The sequence below is a fragment of the Dreissena polymorpha genome, chromosome 3 (assembly GCF_020536995.1).
Source record: "Dreissena polymorpha isolate Duluth1 chromosome 3, UMN_Dpol_1.0, whole genome shotgun sequence".
Taxonomy (NCBI): domain Eukaryota; kingdom Metazoa; phylum Mollusca; class Bivalvia; order Myida; family Dreissenidae; genus Dreissena; species Dreissena polymorpha.
This window is the reverse complement of record NC_068357.1, coordinates 105,082,475-105,105,211: the sequence shown is the minus strand read 5'-3', so window position 1 is coordinate 105,105,211 and position 22,737 is coordinate 105,082,475. Positions and strand designations below refer to the sequence as shown.

General features: G+C 34.2%; 1 protein-coding gene across 1 annotated transcript; it reads left to right on the top strand.

Annotated features, from left to right (window-relative positions):
* Window positions 1–5,788: 5,788 nt before the first annotated feature.
* LOC127870827 (SPARC-like) lies at window positions 5,789–20,284 on the top strand. Its single transcript, XM_052413360.1, has 2 exons — window positions 5,789–6,636; window positions 17,556–20,284. Exons 1-2 carry the CDS (start codon window positions 6,348–6,350, stop codon window positions 18,152–18,154), a joined length of 888 nt encoding a protein of 295 aa, XP_052269320.1. The 5' UTR covers window positions 5,789–6,347; the 3' UTR covers window positions 18,155–20,284.
* The last annotated feature ends 2,453 nt before the right edge of the window (window positions 20,285–22,737 follow it).

Here is a 22,737-nt window from a genome sequence, read left to right as displayed (position 1 = left end):
TGATTCAGGTATGGTTATGCTAACGAGATTCAAGGCCCTTTATTAAACATTGTAGCGCCGTTAAATGTCGCATCGCCGTTATATGTCGCAGGCTACGAGATTTGTCGCAACGTTGACGATAAATTTCGCAAGGAACGATAAATGTCGCAAATCCAACTGACGATATATGTCGCAACTTTAACGATAAATGTCGCAAAAATTTCAATTGCCGATATATGTCGCAACATTAACGATAAATGTCGCACACCTTGGTAAGTCATGTTAAAATGAAAAGTTGAAGTAAAAATGACTAAAACTTTCAGGTAAGATCTAGATTAACCGACCAGAATGGTCAGTTTTTAGTTAGTATTGTCCGAAATGGTCAGTTGTGGTCAGTATTGTCCATAATTGTCAGCTGCGGTGAAGATCGACCGAAGCGGTCATATTTATTCATTTTCGACCAAAAACGTTAAGCTGTGGGCAAAAATGACAAAATCCTTGTTTTAAATTGGTCGGAAATCGGAAAAGCGAGGGGCCCGTAAGTTTTTGCTTTGGGTTTAAGGCCGTTTCGACAAGTTTGGTTATATAAGGTCAGTCTGACAGGAACCGTCTGAGTAAAACAACATGTGAATGCCTCGGTATTTCTGCTGGAGACTGACAGCTTTGCCATCTTTGAATCAGCGATAGAAGGCGAATATTCTTGTATAGAATCATCAGTGTACGGTCTCATATCAGCAATATAATAAAGCGCAGTGTAGCATTATATAACAGATTGCAATTTTCAATGCAACAAACACAATTTTGAACAACAAATACTACTCTAAACTACATCATTAATACGATTGCATTACATACCAAATGATCATTTATTCATACAACAATCCTGCCTTTTTTTATGCATGTTTCACAGATGAATGAATGAATAAATCGCGCAAGTCAACAAGCATTAATGTGTAAAGATCATATATATCCTTGATTTTACATTTACATGTACGTGTATATTACCTGTACATTTAATTTAGTTGTTACAGGCTTACAGGCTTGAAACAAGCACAATCGCAAGAGCTGAAACAGTCGACTATTTCGGACAAGGCAGTGACGATTTAAAAAACGACTCGAAATCATGAGAAAACATAATTGTTTGATCATGTTGAATTTGCTCTTACAACTTATTGCATAAATTTGTATATTCATATTCCACAATGTAACACAATGTTCTTACTAATCAAATAGAAAAAAATCCCTAACTATTTTTACCTGGAGAAGTTTCGTTTTCTCCGGCTCTTCGTCGTTGTCGGGTATGTTATCTGAAACAGTTACGGATCTAACGACCGTAAGATGGCCAAATCTCCCTCAAAAGCTGATGTGACGAGACGTTGTTTTTCCTTTAGTTGAAGCTGCCGATAATTTTGGTAACCTAGCGGGCTATCAATGTCACGTATTTCGCTTCAGAGAGGAGCAGTGGGACCAACACAGCCGTCGCTATGGTTTCATGCAATACACACGGTGTCCCAGAGGCGTCGGAGCTGGGGCGGCAGGGGCGGCAGCCGCCGCCCCAATATTTTCTGCAAAAAATGAAATTTCGGCAAAGACCTTTTAATCTTTTTTAATTTCAATACCCGTTTATTTGAAAATATCTTTACCAGAAAGCAAGGTAATCACGCTTTCGCGGTTATGACACGTGTATTGTTGATTGTCATCACCCGCCCGCGGAAGTGTACGTGCCAATTATGTTGTTAATTGATCGGTCTCTTTTATAACGATAATCCCTTTATTCTTGAGCAATAAAACCTGGGAATCTTTAAATGTCGGTACGATCTTAGCCTTTGCTTCTTTTTGTTAATATCAAGGAAAGTATGACATGAAACAACATTAATGTGCCGATATCCAATAGTCCTTAATTATCACAAAATTAAAGATACCTCAAGATACCTGAATTAATTGTTATAACTTAAAGTAAATCGATAATTCTAAAAATCTTATTTAATGTCTTTTACCACTTTGTTTGCGTCATTTAATATGTCTACTCAACACCAACCAACGAATTTCAAATTTCCAAAACGGAATTGTGGGGAAAAACATCCCCAAGAACATTCATTCAACCTACATGATCCCTATTGTTGTGTCGCCTGCTACAAAGTACAAACTGCGACATATAGAGATCACTTCTCCATCGTCTGTCTGTCACAACTTTTGTCATTCAGAATATGCCTGAAATAGACGTGTATAAGGTCAGGTATCAGGCATAAAAACGCACCAGAATCCGCCATTTGACGCTAAAATTTGAAAAAAATTCCCCCATCCCATACCCACCCCTCCGCCGCCCCAATGTCAATTTGCTTCCGACGCCCATGTGTACTGTGTAAAAAACGAAGCCGCGGACTAAATACTAAATATTACTTGTTGTATCGACTGCTAAGCCGCTGAAATGCAAATGTACCCGTTTTCTTTATAATACTTATCTAATGTCGTAATCTCGAAATGTAAGTAATACAATCATTACGTCTGTTTTATTAAGACACGGATTGCAAAAGTACGTTTCATTTTGTCTTTTCCGAACAACAATAAAACTAATAAGAACCATAACGCGTTATTTATCAATCCATGATGTTCCTGATCCCCCGCACGAGTTAAAGTAAATAACTCTTCACATAAATGTTTAAAGAACATTTAATGCAAGCTCATGTGTGGGCTATGGTTGTAATGTTCGTTTAGGCTACATATATTTATATATATTTACGATATGCTTTGCTAGTCGAGTTCTAAGTGCAGATTTGTCACACATAATATACTGTAGTGTCGCTTAGTTTGCCAAAGGGACGCATTCCTTGCTTTGATCTATCATTTTTGTTTTTAATTAAATCAGATAAATGCCATTAATAATTATTCACACAAAAACACTATAAATTATATGTTTTTAAAGCTTTGATCAATCATTTAATGTGGTTAACTGTTAAATTCATTAACATTAAAAGACAAATATTAATATAATTTATGAATTTACTGATATTATTTATTAGAGTTTTCAAACAATTGTAATTTAATTGTTTATGTTTGTAGTAAATGCGCAAACAACTGCTATTATCATATCTTTTGTAAACCATAATAACACTATAGTGTGGTACGCTTCGTATTCCTTAGTGGAAAGCTTTGACCTGGTGCGCTTTGTCCGACATTCGCAAGTCGTCATATCATTTCGTCCGACGTTCGAACGCTGTCATATCACTTCGTCCGACTTTTGTACTCGTCCGACTTTTGTACGTCGTCGCATCACATCTTACGTCGTCAAATTAACTCGTCTGACAGTCGTTCGTCGTAATATCACTTCGACCGACATTCCTACGTCGCACATCGCCTCGTCCGACATTCGCACGTAGTCAAATAACTTCGTCCGACATTCTTACGTCGTTTTGTCAATCTGTCCGATATTCGTACGTCTTCACATCGCTTTGTTCGACATTCGTACGGCGTCACATCGCTTCGTCCGACATTCGTACGTCGTCACATCGGATCGTCCGATCACGCAATTCATGAAATTCATGCACGGTAAAAGACGATATACTAGTACTTAAAAAGCGGCTTTCTTTTGTTAACAAATAATATATGGCATACATATCGCTATAAGAATAAAAAGTTTTCTTAAAATTATTGCCAACTCTGCCATTAACAATATGTAAACCTGTAGACTTATATAAATCAAGTAGTTTTACATCATGACTATTTACTAAACTATCTACTGTTGTCCTAACTAAGGTGTTATCTGGACAGTACTCAAGGTCGTCGTATAAAGTATTAATTACGTCTTAAACACTAAACTCGTATGTTTGCCCAGTCTGCTATTGAGGTCGCCTGTAACGATATACTTTACCCATTTCATATAACTAAGTGATATTGATATTTTAATTCTCAAACAGCTCAACGTTTAATGTATTGTAAACTCGAGACTCCTGTCTCCATAAATAAGTTGCACGTGTATAAAAATAATTGGAGGTATTAAAAATATCGGTTGGTCAAATTATAGCCAAATAATTGTTTCGTATGGATTGTTTTCAATTTCAATACTATCAGCTTATTCAGATTTGATATACAAAAGTATGCCACCACTGTTTCTACGAGCTTTTTTTATGTTGACATTTTTTTAAGCAAAGTGTAAAGGTAAATATCCACTTATATTAATCTCACTATTACTATTCATTCGTGATTCATTCAGAAAACATAAATCGTAATTGCTCAAAATATTTACAAAGTTAGAACATGCCTTTTTGCAATCTGTTAGTCCGTTGATATCGCATGAAAGGATCTAAACATCACCACCGTCGTGCTCCTACGCCCGCACCGGAGTTCCGTATGTGTAGAGGGTGTCGTAGGAAAGGTGCGCCCGTTAAGCCATTATTATTTGCCCGGTTCAGTGTGTGACTTGGTAAAACATCTGATCGATTGGTTAGTCAGTACATAAAAGGGAATAAGGCAATATGTGTTTAAATTTGGTTATTTACAGGAATATGCAAATGAAGCGTAATTATTTAACATTTGTTTTTGCATTATCGTGAAATGCTTTAAGCAGAGCGTTTGATTGTAGAAAAGTAATTGAGCAGCTAAATATTTAAACTCTTTGATGTATCCCAAAAATAACACGTTTCACTGTCAGAAATTTATAATAAAAATAACGACTGATACAATTTTCGACGTTTGAAATGTATTGAATAAGACGATAATTACTTTCCCCTCAGTGTGTCTTTGCCGCTAGGGGCCCTGTAGAAGCACGAGAATATTCGTGCGTGGTTGAACAGTGGTCAGTTTTTGTCATTCATATTGTCGATATATGTATTGAACTTAATTGATAAAGAATGTCATTGTAATATGACTGAAGAAATATTGTATTATCATAAGCGCTATTAAGTGATGCATGTTTGACGGTTTTATGAAGGTGGTTATTATGTTGAGCTTAATAATAAACGGAAAACCGGTATGCGAGTCCTAGCGGCTAGTACCAAAAAACGAGTTTTTGTTTATTTGCTATATAGGCAAAGGAGGGATGTATGGGCATCATTACATACATGTTTATAAATTGTACATAACGAACCAAAAGCTCACTATTGGCAAAATGTCGGCAGGAAATTTTACGTATTTTAAATCCTTTCCAATACATCTGCTCTACCGTGCAGAGTAGAATAGGATCTTCAAGCTATAGAAGTGTTTAAATCCAGTAGAATAAATCTGTGTGGGAATTCAAACATATATATTTATCGGGATCAAAATAGTTCAATATATTTAACGCTCTACGCTTTCGTGGTAAAATTTAAGTAAAACGGAATGTTAACATATACGAAACGTTTGATACGTTCGATTTTATAGTTATAACATCTTGCAATGCAATGTCCACTCAAAGTTCAAAGTACATGTAGTTGTACAACTTGATACAATTTCGTTGTCTGCATAATCCAGAAGAAGTGATAAACCGAACATATCAAAGCGGCCTTTAACTGAAGTGGAAAGCAGCCTTATGGTGAATTTGCGGGGAACATTCAAAAGTTTAAAGAATCTATTTTGCTGGTGTTACCACAATGATTTATCAGCTGGTTAGGAATTTGATAGTTTAATTCTTTATCTCGTATTATTATTATTACATAAACAGTGAGCTTTATGTGCATGTCTGTACTTGATGGAGTACGAGCGAGGCGTTTGAGTACTGAACGAATATTGTGGCAAAATGTGAGCAAGGGATTGAGTACTGAACGAACGTGAGCAAGGTGTTTGAGAACTGAACGAGTGTGAACAAGGTGTTTGAGAACTGAACGAATATTGTGTCAAACCGCTACAGTATTAATTTTATCCTGTGCCACTTTACCTCAAGTTTGATTTTTAAATGTATTGCGTATAATACAAGATTCAAAATTTGTTGGTTAAAAGGAATCAAGTGTCTGAACGATAGAAGCGGTTTTCTCAAGTGAAACTGTTTATGCGGAGACACGCACAGTGATGAAAGAAGTTTTTCGAAGGGCGGTCCTAATCTATGGACAGGGATTAAAGCGATTTGAATCGCTCTCAATGTTTGTTGACACTGTGGGTAAAATATTTATCGTTAAGTACCGATTGAAATCATTTATATTAACATATGTCGAAATTGATTACTGTAGCTATCAATTAAAGGATTAGAAGTATAAAGGAGCGCATTATGTAACACACATTAAACGCAACGCGTGTGTTCTATTAAAGTTCAGTTGAAGTAACACTATTACTTTCATAATCTCTAGCTTGTGCAGATAAGTTGCATCTGTGAATATTTGGTTGTTAAAAACGTAAAACTAGCAAATACTTATAGACACATGACAATGCGGTAACGCAAGAGTCTTAATCAAATGTGAACAATGGAACATATCGGATTATTCCTACTGACTCTGTACCTCGGCAGGTCGGGTGTGTCGGCCGCTGACTACCCGTTTGATGCCGACTACCTGGTGCCGCCGAAGTGCCGCGCGTGTGACGTCAAGTCGTGTCCCCTTCTTACGTTCTGCGCCGGCGTCGTCGTGAAGGACCAGTGTGGCTGCTGTCCGCGCTGCTCTTCGGACCTATTCCAGCCGCACGTGGAGCCGCACAAGCCGCCACCGGCGGAAAGGCCAACAGCTAGCCCGCCGGAACCGACGTTCACCTCTTCAGGTAAAGCATGCCTCTATTTAGTGTGTGTTCGCTTGAGTATAGGGACGATATTGAATATTCAATTATAAAATGTTTTTAATCGAAACGTTTTTATATAAACCGCAAACTTAATTAACATAGCAATTATTGCTTTACGGATTGTTTGTCATGAAATAGGTAATTTACCCATTAATAACAGAGTCAACAAACAATTTATTCAAAAACACGTATATCATTATTTTGATTTGGATAATCATGAGCAGTTTGATGTAAAAGCACCAGTATAATATCATCTGGTTCGCTTGTTTCCCTTAATAATATATATATGTTTAACTTTTAACTTCTAAAAGTCGCAAGGGAGAGATTTATAAATATTAGTTATTATTATTTCAGTTAAATATCAAATTTTCAAGACACCTGTAGCCAGAGTGTTCGTATAGTGTATGTAAATGAACACAAATAACGTATGCAAACAAAAACAAAGAGACCGCAACATATGGGTATAAACTTTCCCGCGTATAAAAGTTGGCTTAACGCACATTTCGAAACTGTATTGCAATATAAAGGTCCTTGTTAACCCATTTATGCCTAGTGTCTAGAAAAAGGCCTTGGCAAACAGCGTAGAGCCAAATAAGACGCCGCATGATGCGGCGTCTCATCAGAGTCTGCGCTGTTTGCTTAATTGAATTTCTGTAAAAAATCTTCTAAATATATAAATAAATATACTAGACATCCCTAATTTTGGTAATAAATTGATCCAATTTATAAGGATGGGAGAGTCCACTAGGCATAAATGGGTTAATACTAATAATTAAGAAAAATATTGGTCTGAACGTGTCTTATATTAAATATAATTCATACAGTTTGAATATAATACTTTCGCGCATGCACGTGCGTGCGAGCAAGTGCATGTATATGTGTGTGAACTTTTATTTATAAAAAACGAGAATTTCCGTACAATCTTCAACATGTATTTAATCACACGTTGTACATTTTAAAATGAACAGTAGCAACAAAAACAGTCGGAACAACAACGTAGCAGCAACAACAACACATAAGCAACAACAACAACTACACAGAAGCAACAACAACAACACAGTAGCAACAACAATACATTAGCAACAATCATACAGTAGCAACAAAAACACAGAAGCTTTATGTTCACAGAATGTTGTCTTGTTTATAAAGATTGCACACTAAGATGAATTGTTGTTGTATTTGTGTGTGTATTGAAAAAATATCTACAAATCTTGTTATTTTTTACATTTGTTTATTGTGTGAATATGCAATTATTGTTGTATTTTTCCAGTTCAATTTCTTATCTGACGAGTATTTTCATCTTATGTCTTCAAATTATCCCTCTTAATTGAATCACCTCTAGATCTCCACGTGAGTTCATAAAACTAATTATACAATCTAATAAAACGCCTATAATTGCTGCAATAAAGTTATTGGCAACTTATAATTATATCCATTAAAGGGATTTAGACATGCACGTTCTCGAATAGCCTCTGAAGTAAATGAATATACGTTATCAATTAACTAAAACATATCAATTAAATACGAGGCAGTACGTATAAGCAATCCTCTTTTAACTGGTCTTGATAGTTTCTGAGGCGTACACCGAACACTCTGCCGGGGCACGTGTTTCTGAGTGTTTAAACATGCACACATGCTTATATAATAAATATTTAATGTAAATGTCATTACAACTTATATAAACGTAATGAAACATTAGGTCGTATGCGAGTATTGTGGAAAAGTTTGGGTTGAACATTCGAAAATTTACGATAACCTTATTTCCTGCATTTATAACAAATCGTCACCTTAGTGTAAAACAGTGATAAGTCCATATTTCAAAATTTTACAGGAGAGTAAAAAAACTGATTGTTATAAAAGATTGAGCTTTGATTTTAACACTGTTAACATTTTTATACAGTTTTTTAACTAAAAATATATTAGATAAAATGTATTTCAGTATATTGCTTCCAAGTAATATTATATTTGATGAATTTGCAGATAACTTCATTTGACACTGAAATATTTTTAGTGCAATACTGTAACAAGTGCACTTATTACTATATTGCACTGGACATTCTTTGTGCAATAACTGAATAAGGTAAGTTATTATGGTTTAAAATCAAACAATTTACTGAATTTCTAGTAAAATTAAGAATAAAATGTTTAAGGATATTGAAAACAAAATAATGTTTACACCAATTTTGATGTAAGAAGCAAAATTATGAGTACTGGGGTTCTGCCATGCATAGCATTATGAATCTTCTTAAGATGAAATGAATATTTTTTCATTTTAAAAGAAACATCTTGCATATTTATGAAAAAATACATGTATTGTTTGATAATTTATAAATCAACTTTAAACAATAATATTACACTGGTATTTCATTTAACATAATTATATTTGTAACAACAAGCATCGAAATTTAATTTGTAAACTTCAGAAAATAATTTCATTGGAACAGGCACAAATTGAGGAGTATGACAACATCACCATACATTGATACAGTATACTTCGGCTAATATTATTTAATGTGAGTTAAATACAATTTGTCAAATTTGAATGACAAAAAGTTTAACCAATAAGACAAACAAGACATCTTTTACTACATGGCTTTTTCTTCTATATTGATGAAACATTACAATTTCATGGCTTCACCTTGGCTGAAGTTGACAGTACTATCATCTTGAATTTTGCTGTCATACTCCCAGTATATAAGTTTTGATATATAAAAAGGCAACCGATAAACCCACATACACTTTTAATAAAACTGGAGAATTTTGTTGCACTTTTTAACTTTAAGTAGATAAAAGTTCAAGTTTTCTTCTTAAATTTTGTTGCAAAATACCATGATTTCTTACAAAACACTACAGGAAAAAGTATCCAGCATAAATTTGATCATTATTGTAGCTGAGAGTAAAAACAACAGTAACAATTTGATTATCACTCACAGGGCAAATCTTTGTAGAATGCATCACTAGACTGTTATATTTAGGCTGAGGAATGGTCTGCTTGTAACCAGGTCTATAAGTCCTTTCAGGCAAGGCAATTGCAAATATTGTGAGCGGCAGTATCCTTAAGAAGTACAAATGTATTTCCACGCTAAGTAAATAAACAGGGATTTCGAGAAAAGTACTAAGACGGGCCACTGCAAAGGCATCGATGGCTATTCCAAAGAGAAGACATTTCCTGGAAAGAGAAAGAATCAAAAGGGAGGCGATCAACTTCATGGAGCGACACGAGTTCTGTGCTGAAAACCCAAATACCAAAATATCAAAATCGTTTTTTTTGTTGCCTGCATCCTGACTATATACTTTTGACAAAGCTGATAACCTGAAATACGTGTTCATGCAGCAAACATAAAAATTTTGCTATGAAATTTAAAAGCATTCGCTCTGTAGGAATTGATATTTCACCAAACCAAGAAATGGTTAGCAAGAAAGTATCAGAACAGGACATGACAGATATGCTAACCAATAAAATACAGGATGACACAGAAGTCGAGTTTGAGGAGTTGAAACGCGTAGGAGAAGAGGGGAAGAAGAAAATTAAATAAGTTAAATCCAAGAACACAAAAGAAGAGTATAATCAAACATACACAACAGCAGTTCCGATATTTCTTACAGCATGTTTCTAGGGTGAAGACGCAATATACGGCCATAAGAAATCTAAAAGCCAACTTGCCAAAAAATGAAATATTGATCCATATGGATTTTGCAGAAAATTTCACATGCAGCAACGGCGATGAATTTCAAAACGCTTATTGGAACAGCGGAGTTACACTGCACCCGGTAGTTGCTTACTATAAAGAAGAAGAAGAGCTGAAACACAAGAATTTGATTTTTGTTTCTAATGTCACAAACCATTATAATTCCACAGTGGTGGTCACGATCTTGAAAAAAAACTAGTCCCTGACATGAAAGCATCGAGTATGACTGTGTTTTATAATGAAACTGAGTATGAAACCACAGCAAAAGAACTCGAGATGAAAAACCCGAATTCTGTTTCGGGAACCATAAAGTTGCATGCATTATTTGCTGCACACAATCAGTTATATACCGCCAAGGTCTCATATTACTGTGAATCCTGTTCAAAAGGCTGTGGACACTGGAAAATAGACACTGTACCAGAAAAACACAATGTAAGTAACGAAGCCAGCCTACGCGAATGTTCACTTAAACGGAAGTTGATAGATCATGAAGGAAATGTCGATGAAAACAGAAAAAAGTACAGAAGCTAAACATACCTGAAATGTGCGCAGACAGAAATGGCTCTTCACATATCGCAGATGAAAATGTGTTGCCCAAAGTCTCAGATAAAAATGAATCCCCATTGATCAAACCAGTCAAAGACCAGTGCTCCAGCTAGGTCTTAATTGAAGAATTCCGAACCTCCGCCCTGCCCTTCCTAGGTGCCCCCCTCCCCCTGCCTTTATTTTTTATTTTTTTTTTAAAATTAAATTATGATAATTACCGGTAATGAATCTCTTATTACATTGTTATTTATTTATTCCTCATTGTAGACATTGAATGGTTTAATAATAATGGGAATAATATATTCTAACACTTATTAAAAACATATAAATGAACATGCAGCAGCAACGGGAAGCATTCCAGAGAAGCAAGCGCACTTGAAAGTGCACTTTTGACAAAATACTGCGCATTGAAAGTGCCCTTTTGACAAAAAGCCACACCTGCCCTTTTCAAATCCTAGCTGGAGCACTGAAGACGCATACTATCTTGTAAAGTTGGATGATATGGTCTACCCAGGGAAACTTCTCAAGGTTAATGATGATAAACAGGAGGCAACAGTTTTATTCATGGAGGAAACTTAAGGGAAAGGAGATTTGTTTACGTGGCCGTTAAGAGATGACGTACAAGATGTTGAATTCGACCGGTTTGTACGTGAAATCCAAGAGCCAACTGCTTGCAGCAAAAGCAAAAGGCAGTTTAAACTTGAAGATGCCCATTACATGTTTTTTGACACCACTTTCAATAGCCAATGGCTTATAGCAAAAGCAAAAGGCAGTTTATGTAGTTTGTTTTGTGAAAATTGATTGTTTTGACAAAAAGTGTCAGGTATGTGGACTCGAAAATAGTTCTAAGAAGTTCGTATATAAACTACTGTAGAACTCATAAATGGTTGTGTTTATTAAATGTGAACGTTTTTATCATAATGTTTGTTATTTGAAAATGTAAACATAGTTGACTTGGTTGTTATTGCATGTTGTCTATAGGAACGAAATAGACTTGTCAAGCACGTTAAAGGTGCCATCCAACAGATTTTGGCATGTATTGAAGCTTGTCATTAAATGCTTTAAATGCTTTATATTGATAAATTTAAACATTTGAACTAAAAATCGCCTGTAAAAAAGCAAGAATACAATTTTAAAAAAGTAAAAAAAGTAAACCTCAACAGGGCTCGAACCACTGACCCCTGGATTCCTGGAGTAAAAAGCCTCCAGCCTAAACCACACGACCATCCAAGCTCATGTTTTGAGCGGATGTATTTTATAGCTATATAAGCAATCCTCGTAGTTTCCCAAAATATTGATTCGCGTCGATATGACACTTTATCTGTTGGACTTTAAAGAGTTCTTTAAATCTATGTTTTTCATGTACATGTGTATTTAAAGATTTTTCAAGTTAAGCCATTAGATTTTTATCATTTTTGTATGAAACGTGTGTATCAATGAAACGAATTAGGCATGCTTATAAAGATTCTTTGAATTATACGTATGTACGTTTGATGGTCAGGTACGTTAAAAATCCAAAGGTTGTTAATAACTTGATTTGAGCTGAGATATTATTTTTTTCTTTGTAAGAAAATATTAATGATGTTTTCTTAAAAATGTATATTTGAATTTGATTTTTAAACCAACGTTGTTCAAATGTCATTTATATAATCATTTAAATGAACAGCATGATTTAACAAACACCCCTTGTGAAAACTTGTTAAGTAATTTTTAAAAAATGATGACATAAATTCAAATGATTAACAAAAAATGAAATAACAGTCAGGAATCTGTTTAGCACAAATTACCACATATAATGATAAATAATAATTGAATCTGTGCGAGTTGATTAAAATGTATTGATGTGTTAAAATGAATATAACGTACCTGACGTTAGAATATCAGTGTGTCAATGATTATGCAAATATTATGAAAATTGGATATTTCTAGGTGACCCCGTTGTTATTTTATGTACAGTTTGGTGTTCAAGTTGATTTTAATAAAGTTTATGGTTCAATTGCTTTGTTTTAATTTTCCAACATTCCTCTATGTGTTAATGTCCCTTTAACTGGGATTAAATGCATAGTTTCTAGGTCTGATATCATCATTTGGCCTTGATACATTACACTTATCACTATATTACACCAAATAACTTTTCTGGAAATCAATCTTATTTTGGTGCAATAAGTGAACAAGTGCACTTGTGACTTTCTTGCACAATGCAAAGCAGTTTTAATGAAAAAAACATTGGTGCAGTAAGTAGACACGTGCACTTATTTACTTACTGCACCGAACAAAATTATGTGTGCAAATATTACAGTATGACATTTTCTTAAAAAGTACCAATTAAACTGGAATACCATTCTGATATTTATTTAGGACATGTATGACATCATTTTAGATCATTTTATGCAAAAAAGTCATTTTTGAAAAAAATGTCACTTATCACTGTTTTGCGCTAAGGTGACGAAATGCATTTCTTTTTAATTGTATTTAATCAAAAGCAAAGGTATGGTACAATTTGATAGGATGGCCATTTAGCATGCTGTGTCGTCTGCGTTAACGTCCCGCAAATTATAGCCCTTTTGATACGTGTTATTGATGTTGCAGTCTGCCCTTAAATTAGTCTGCCATCCGTAATCACTGGATCTTCCAATTTATATACTTAATTACACACGAACCCAAATAAGCGCGTTTTATAGCAACCAACATCGCCTTTCATCGTCTTTTGAATAAGCCTGAAATGAAAAGGATTTATGAAAAAAGAAACCATGTGCAATCTAGTTTAGTATTCACGAAACAAGGATAATTTAATTCGAAATGAAATTAACAAACAAGGAATGTTTAAAAAAACTAAAAACAATATTTTATACAAGAATCATACGAACTTTTTGTAAAGTTTACATCGAATTCCTCTGAGCTGTCCTGATGTAAAGGGAGACCGAAGCTTAAATTAAACAAAGATGGCCAAGATGGCAATAGATCGCGCACCTATGTAATGGGCTGTGGGCAGTTTCGAACATGGGAGCATTATGTTACCAATCTGGGTATAGGAACATAACCTTATTTCACATTCCAAATAATAATTCAATAACAAAAATCTACAACACCCCCCTTTGCAAATCTTATTTTGGCCAAGGGGTTGGGGTTGATTCAAAAAAATGTCATTGTTGTTTTAAAGAGGAAATTTAACATTTCACTATATAATTCTTTATACATTTGAAAATTCTAAAACCCGGTTGAAAAAATAAATGGTTACAGTTATTAAGGGGATTAACGGCATGATTTGTTAAAATTTTGTAGAAGACCCCTGGCCAATGTTACACACGGAATTTTTAACTCATTACCATTGCGTTTTTTTTAAAGGTGTTTTATGTAATTACTATGTACGTTTATATCAAGCATGTTACCTAAGGTGCATTACAAGTTTTTATCCCGGGTCATGATTTAAACAAACATCCGTATATGACCTCTATCTGATGTGACATACACAATATAACAACTCTTGGACTTTTGCGTTCAGAGAGGATTTTAAAAGGTACATGCTGGAACTAAAGTCTATATGAGGCATGTGCCTCCTTGGCGAAGCCAGTTTTGACCCCATGGGTATAATTTATTTAACTTTGAGAACCAATAAGCGATTTAACCCACGAAATAATTAAGATATGGACAAAGTGCTCTGAGAGAGGAACATTTGTTAAAGTCATTCTTATATAAGGATGTATACATTATGTCATCAATAGGCCTTGGCAAGTTTATCCAGAGGGGCATGATTTTGGGAAATTTTGTAAATGATACATCCTACAAATATAAAAATGATATGTTTTGTGATTTATAGAAGATTTTATTCACCGTATAAGTTTGTATAAATCGTGACCCGATGGCGTAGCCAGTGTAGGCCAATAATTATATAATTGGCGTCGCACTGAAGTGCGGCGACTAGTATGTAATACGTTTTTTTTTCGCTTATGGGAGGAGAAGTTATTTTACGGATCAATGTATATATTTTTGTTGTCAGAATATCTTGGATAGTGGTGATTTATTGTGTAAATTAGTGTAAATAAGTACTGCATTTGTGCCTATTACATTTACTACAACATTTATTGCCAATAATGCAAAGCTAATTATTTTACTTAATAACTGATCACAGGGACTGGGCAATAATAAAAATAATATCTTGCCAGTGGTATGGACCCTTTGGTATGGATTTTTAAGCCCGCTCACTATCCAGCGTTTAAACTTCCGGGTTTACATTTAAACCGACTATTAATAGCTTATTAATATCTTAGTTAGAAGATTTCAAGCGGTTCTGTAGTGTAGTGGTTACACGCTCGCGTCACATGTGAGATTCACAAGGTTCGAGCCCCAGTAGAATCAAATTATTTTATTTGTGTTATATTTTAACTTTTTGTTTTGATGTAGACATTTTAGTTTAAATAAATATGCTGTTTTATTGTAACCATTGTTTTGTTTTTATTATGCCCATGATATATATGTGTGAGAGGGTGGGTGGGGGGGGGAGGGGTTCGTAAACACATTAAAACTTTTACAGTGTTTTCATATCAATGAGTTCTCAACCCCTATCGTAAATGAGCAACGTAAGAATAAGTTCAGAATCATCTCCCCTTGAAGTTGAGAAAATATTAAATTACGCTTACAAGATGAAGCAGATTTTTAAAAACCTACACAGTTCTGTTCCATTAATGAAAACTGCACACGGATGCCATTAAAAAAGGAAACAAATGTAAATAAAATGAACTATGAAATATTTGGGGGTTGCAACACAAAATCATAGATAATGGTTATTTGGGGGCTATAACACAACATCATAGATAATGGTTATTTGGAGGTTATAACACAAAATCATAGATAATGGTTATACCAGTATCTTTTTCTATTTTGTTTAAAATAATCGGCCAATATATTAATATTTACAGTAGAAAAAAATCGTTCAATGTAACTTAATTGAGTGCCTTTTACACTGAAATTCCCGACGCCCTTTGATGCTTTGCATCAATACTTACCTTGTCTTATAATTGTAATATAACTACTCTGTAGGTACAGCTAATATTAGGGTGTAACCAAGTATAAATTGACATTTGTCCCATTACCCACAGGTGCGAATAATGAATTAGATGACCAGGGTTTTTGGTTTGATTTAAACCATTGTGTATTAAAATTCTGAAACATTGCGTTAGAGAAATTAATGATTTGTATTACATGTATAGGCCATGGAATCGAGTAGCAATTAAAGTATGAAACACAAGTTTTACCATTTATACGCAAACAGCTTACAGCCCTTTAAACGATGTTTTAAGTATTCCTGGTGTAGCTGAAATAGGAAACTCAAATTGTAGTCACACAAACCGAACTCTTCACATCAATAATTTAATATGATACTGTCTACACTCAGATGCAGTCAGACTTGATATATACTGGCTAATTTAAATATTACTTCTAAGGCGCAATAGATACTTGCTGTCCGAAGATGTGATTATGCAACTCTTAATTAGATATGTATAAGGAATATTATGACAACTCCTTCAGACGGATGGTTACTGTCTTTAGATTGTTTTTTTTCAACTATCGATTCAATATCGACCAGCAGTAACCACATTTTTATCAGACCAATCGTTTTATCTCTTAATAAGATTTAATCGATATACGGCTTTGTTTTAAGTCGATACATGATATTAAATTTTAATTATAGTATATAAATGGCAAAATAAAATGTATTTGTTTGTGCACATGCACTTAAAAAACGATATTTTATAATCATATTGTGATATTGTCTTAATATTAATTACTAATTATGATACATTCATGATATTGGTTCATTCAAACGTAAATGCCGATAAATATTATCCACAAAACAGCTTGAAATTATGTTTATTTTACTTTTCTGCAAATGTTGATGTTATCTGAATATCCAAAAGTTTCTAAACCGACATACCTCTGAAGCTGCACATGCTAACACATACCTGGTAATTATTGCATTATGTTATAACAATACGAGATGACAATCAGATACATAATCGTGCCTACCGCAAGAACGCTGATAGCGTTATGAAACAAACTGAAAACTGACAGGTGACGAGTTCCACGCTTTACTGGAAATCGATATTTGTAGGCACATGGATGTTTGAAGTGCATAGAAATACAGTTAGTCTTATAAATGATTAGGATGAAAACTACGGTGGCTTTGGTTATGGTAATGTTGATAATGATGATAATGATGTTGATAATGATATTGAAGGTGATGATGATAATGATGATGATGATGAAGAAGAAGAGGAAGAAGAAGAAGATAAAAAAGAAGAAGAAGAAGAAGAAGAAGAAGAAGAAGATGATGATGATGATGATGATGATGATGATGATGATGATGGTGGTGGTAATGGTGATGATGATGATGTTGATGATGATGATGATGATGATGATGATGATGATGATGATGATGATGATGATGATGATGATGATGATGATGATGATGATGATGATGATGATGATGACGACGACGATGATGATGAGGAGGAGGAGGAGGAGGCGGAGGAGGTGGAGGAGGAGGAGGAGGAGGACGATGACGATGACGATGATGATGATGATGATGAGGAGGAGGAGGAGGAGGAGGAGGAGGGGGAGGAGGAGGAGGATCATACTGATTATAATGATCATGATGATGTGTTTTAGGTGAAGCCTGCCTCAGGCGTCGGTGTCCCAGATTCAAGATGTGCGTCGTCAACCAGCAAGGGCTGCCTATATGTACATGCTCAAGCGAGTTCATATGTCAACGGCGGCAGACGAGGCGGAACAACCGAAATAAAGAGGGACTAGTGGCGATATGTGGAACTGACGGTGTAACGTATCCGTCAAGGTGCTACTTGAAAGTTGCTTATTGCAACAGCAAACGGCGTATCAAACATAAGCATGACGGCGCCTGCATGACTGATGAAGTCACAGACGTCAGGGGTGGAAAAGACACGGAGAAGGACAAGCCTGTAGAGGCGATAATAAACAAGATTTATCAGAATTATAGCGAAATGCTACTATATAAACAAGAACACAAACGGCTTGGAGAAGAAAAACGAAGAGAACTGAAACATCGACGCGAGGAGAGACAACGGGAAAATAAGAAGAAAAAATTAGGCGAGCAGAATAATCTGCGACTCAGAAGCCGCCGAATGAAGAGAAGGAACCAGAGCTACAACATGTTCCGATTCAACAACGACATGCTGTTTGGGAGACAAACACAATGGAGTAGCAGTCAGGTTAGAAAGAGTAAGATATAATGACGTCATCGGTGACGTGGCGGGAACCTGTTAAAAATAGATCTACATGTTTTCATACGCAATTTGAAATTTACGAACCACATTATTTAAGATGCTTCGATGTGATAAACATAGATGTCGAGTGCATATCAATTGGTTTGTCAGACGTTACCGTTTGTGCTATAAATATGTACCCATGTAATATGGTTGCGTAATCATTTGCTGTGGGTAGATCTATTTGCAAATAATAAAAGTAGGACGTTTTACATAACGTCCTAATGAGTAGGCAAAACGGACTTATTAAAATGTGGAATAATACATATTTATTAATTTATTTTTCATTTTCCGTTACCTTTATTTTTAACCTGTGTCTTTTCAATATTCTATTTTTTTAACAAACAAATAAGTTATGTGTTGATTAGAAGTCTTCGTGTATCATATTGTACTGGCTCTTGCCATCTTAATACAGGTCTGGATTCTTACAAACATTTACGTCATCTATTTAATGGGTAATATAATATCGATATTCAGTATATAATGCCCAACAGGCATCACTGCATTATTTCAAAGAAATGTGCTTTATCATGACACTTATCTGCAACTTTTTATCTGTTTTTTTTTTCTAATTATCAAAAAGATGTTTAGTTATTTAATGGAAATGAATGAAGCATTAGTTAACATTTATTTGTATTTTAATTATTCACATGTTTGAACTAAACGATCATAGAGAAAATTATGACATGTTCATTTTACTTTTATACAATTTTATCATTTATACATATATTATAATAGTTATGCATCTTCATAGAAACTCACACATTGTTTCGTCAAAAGTACAAAATTGTATCTGATGTATATTGATTGTCTTTTTTTATACCATGAATGCTCCTTTTTTATGGCAGACCAAATTCAAAGTGCCTCATAAAACTGCAATTGTGTTGTATTTGTTAATATTAAACCTACCAGTAATAAAACTACAATTACATAGAACTAAAGCTCATGTTGTTTGTGTTGTGTTTTATATGTTGGGATACTGTAAGCCCCCGGCATGTTTTTACCTTGACCATAGAATAAATCCCGTTTGTAGTATATGTGTCTGTGGTTAAATTTGCTTAGTGTTTGACTGCATACATTTCCTTTTCAATAATTATTGCAGGGTTAAGTGGAAGGTTTGGTAGGCCTTTAAACTTTTTTAACATTACCCGTTCCAAGGCGGTGACTCCCGCTAAAAAATCACTTTTGTAAAGTGTTGTGTAAAATGGATAGTCTAGTATTATATAGGCAAAAAGGTCACTTAAAAGTTCAATAATACAAAAATAGATGATGGTGACAAGAATTTCTCCCCGAATCATATTTCTGGAGTTTCATTATTAATATACTGAAGTATATTAGGCGCTTTACCGTGAGCGGTTTGGTATTTGATCAGTTACAAGTGAATTTTCTTCGTTAGACGGGCCGAATTCGTTCAGTCTGGAAAGTCATTCAATTTCCCGACATTCTAGAAGTTTTTCATGATGGAAATTCAATCACTTAAGTTTGTTTCAGCGATAGATTTCGGTAGGCAATTCTGGCATCTTTTGTCTAATTTATACACTTACAGCCAGTCAACAGAGTCAGTCATTGGTTTATTATTTCCCCGAATGGTTACCGACGCGAACCATGTTATTGCCTTTTTATTGGATTGATTTTTTGCGTTTTGTTATTTGCAAACAAGCTCCAAATATTTGTGTCGACAGGATAAAGGATGTAGTATCTTACTACACATTAATTATCCACGTACGATTTATTTACAGAGAAACTATCGAATGTTTTGAACATATATTTGATTTTTAAGAAACAATTACAAATATCAAACGAAACAAAATGACACTGGCACCACAGGTATAACCAATATGCAGTTAAGTGGCACATACACCATGCATAAAACCTCCATTTATTTAAGCTCAATCAATTTTACAACATTTTTTTGTTTTATTAATACATAAGCACAGACTTTGGAATCCATTTTAATCAATTAATATGTCGTGGTTTTTCTAAATATGACTAATGGATTAAATTAAAATGATTATGTTATTGATATCGCTACACATTTTCAGATTTTATTTTGCTGATTGTTTTACTTCTGGTTTTAGAATTCAGATAGTGATATTTATTACAGGGACTTGATAACCAAATCTGTGATGAGATACCAATTTAATGTGGAGGTATTTAAATTTAATTAAATTTGCACCAATACACATGTTTTTCCCCAATAAAATTTCAATCAATATTGTTTTATTATTATTTTAGAGTATTAATAAAATACTGATATATGTTGAACTAAATGGTCAGTGTATTTTAATTTTGTTTCAAACAATTGTTAAATTTAGTTCAACAACGATCCGTTTCATTTGTTCGGACATATAGCGTGCAGTGGCATTAACTGAGGAGTTAATAAGCCTGTGTACTTTTCAGCTGGATATCAGTTTATTTAACGGATCAAATAACTCGAGATCTCTGCAGCAAATGAAATTTACCTTGATATGTTTGCATCAATTAAGTGAATGAGTTATTTAATACAGTCCACCTGATCAAACACATAAAAGACGAAATAAAACAATATTTTTCAGAAGCATCTATGGAACCTTTGTCTTATTGTTGTAATGTGCTCTGTTAAAATATGAAATTGTCGGATGCATTTGATTTTGAAAGCGAAACAGATTAGTGTTTTTAATACTGAAATTATTCGTGTATACATTCCAACCTCAACATTGTATACTTCAAAACAAATGAGATATGTACAATGCTTATCAATTTGGTGTTATACATTAAGGTGAATGCTGGTATTGTGCGTGTTATTTCTTCAAATTAAGCCTCGAAGTTTGAAAATCGTAACTGTCAGCCTTAGAATGTAATGCCGCAGATGCACGCAGCGTCGTGGATGAGGCGATTTTAATCACATTAATAAAATATTTCATTTATGCTTCACATTGCAATGCATAATGCAACACGCTTATACGCAACAATATTCTATAAGCATATAGAGAAATACACGATTTTGATTTAGAGTTGAACAAGCAAATGAAATATAACAATTTAATATGCAGATGAATGAAGACAACGCTTATAAAACTTTATTATGGCTAAAACATTTCAAAGGGAGTATTAACCAACATCGAAATGCAAAGCGTCTTATAAGATTGGTAAATATCATCAACTATATGATTATATGACTTTTTTACAAAATATGGCACTGCTTGACACAACAACTCAATAATTTGCAAAACTTATGCAGAGAAACGTGTTTGTGAATTTTTTACAGTTCATTTGTTTCTCTTTTATGAGGGCGGGGTGTTTTGTTAAGTATATCTAATGGCAAAATAACAAAAACAGACAGTTAAACGGACGAACCAAGAGTTGTGTTTGTGTGCGAATGGTTGATAACAAAGTGCCGTTAGTAGTTCCTGTTTTGGAATAGTATACGTCTATTGTGCGATGTACCTATTAAAAATTTTCCCCGACTAGTGTGCGATTTACCTATTCAAAAAAATTTCCCCGTCTAGTGTGCGATTTATCTATTCAAAATGTTCCCCGTCTAGTGTGCGATGTACCAATTTAAAATGTTCTTCGTCTAGTGTGCGATTTACCTATTCAACATGTTCCCCGTCTAGTGTTCGATGTACCTATTCAAACTGTTCCCCGTCTAGTATGCGATGTACCTATTCAAACTGTTCCCCGTCTAGTATGCGATGTACCTATGCAGGCTACCAGACGTGCATTCACATTGATTGATGTTTTTGCTGATTCTGTCAATAAACTGAAACTAAATGATGTAGTATTACATTCTTCAAAGACAGTATCTCGTTATAACTTGAATAACTCAATGTGGTAAAGCACTTATTTAACCTTTAAAATGTTAATTTTACTTTATGAATAGTGAGTTAAGATATAAATAATTGTCTGAAAATATATATCAATATCGTAAAACGAGCATAACTGATAAAAATGAAACGCTTGAAATGTGATGTCGTAAATGAGGGGATTTAATCGACCTTCACGTACACGATACACTTTCAATAAGGTATATAGTCATATAAATGTTAATTGTATGGTCGCTTTTTATAGTTACTACATTTTAAATCACTCATACTTGAAACAATTACGTGTTTGTTTTTAAATTCAAAGAAAAACACTTGTCTACGCAACAGCGTTTACTAGATGTTCAGGTTATAAATATGTAATATTTATATATGAAATATATAACCATGTAAATAATCTTAAATGTGTTAAAAATATACATGTACTTTAATGTCAAGTGTGTTCTTATTAATGGAGAGGGAAAGCATCTTTCAATTCTTTTGTTCACGGGTAAAAATGAAACGTTGATCAAACATTAATTATGAATATGGAGAGTAACCCTGACCAAGTATAGAGTAACCCTAACACTGGTTATTAAACAATAAATTTTTAAACTGCTGATATACCGAATACATTTAAGAGTTTTGATCAATGATGATTACTTGTAAGTGTATGTATTCAAGAGCGACGACTTATAAATTGCTTCGTTTTGCAATACCCACCTGACAAGAAGCAACGTTCAGGTGTTCAAATCCCGACTGATTAGC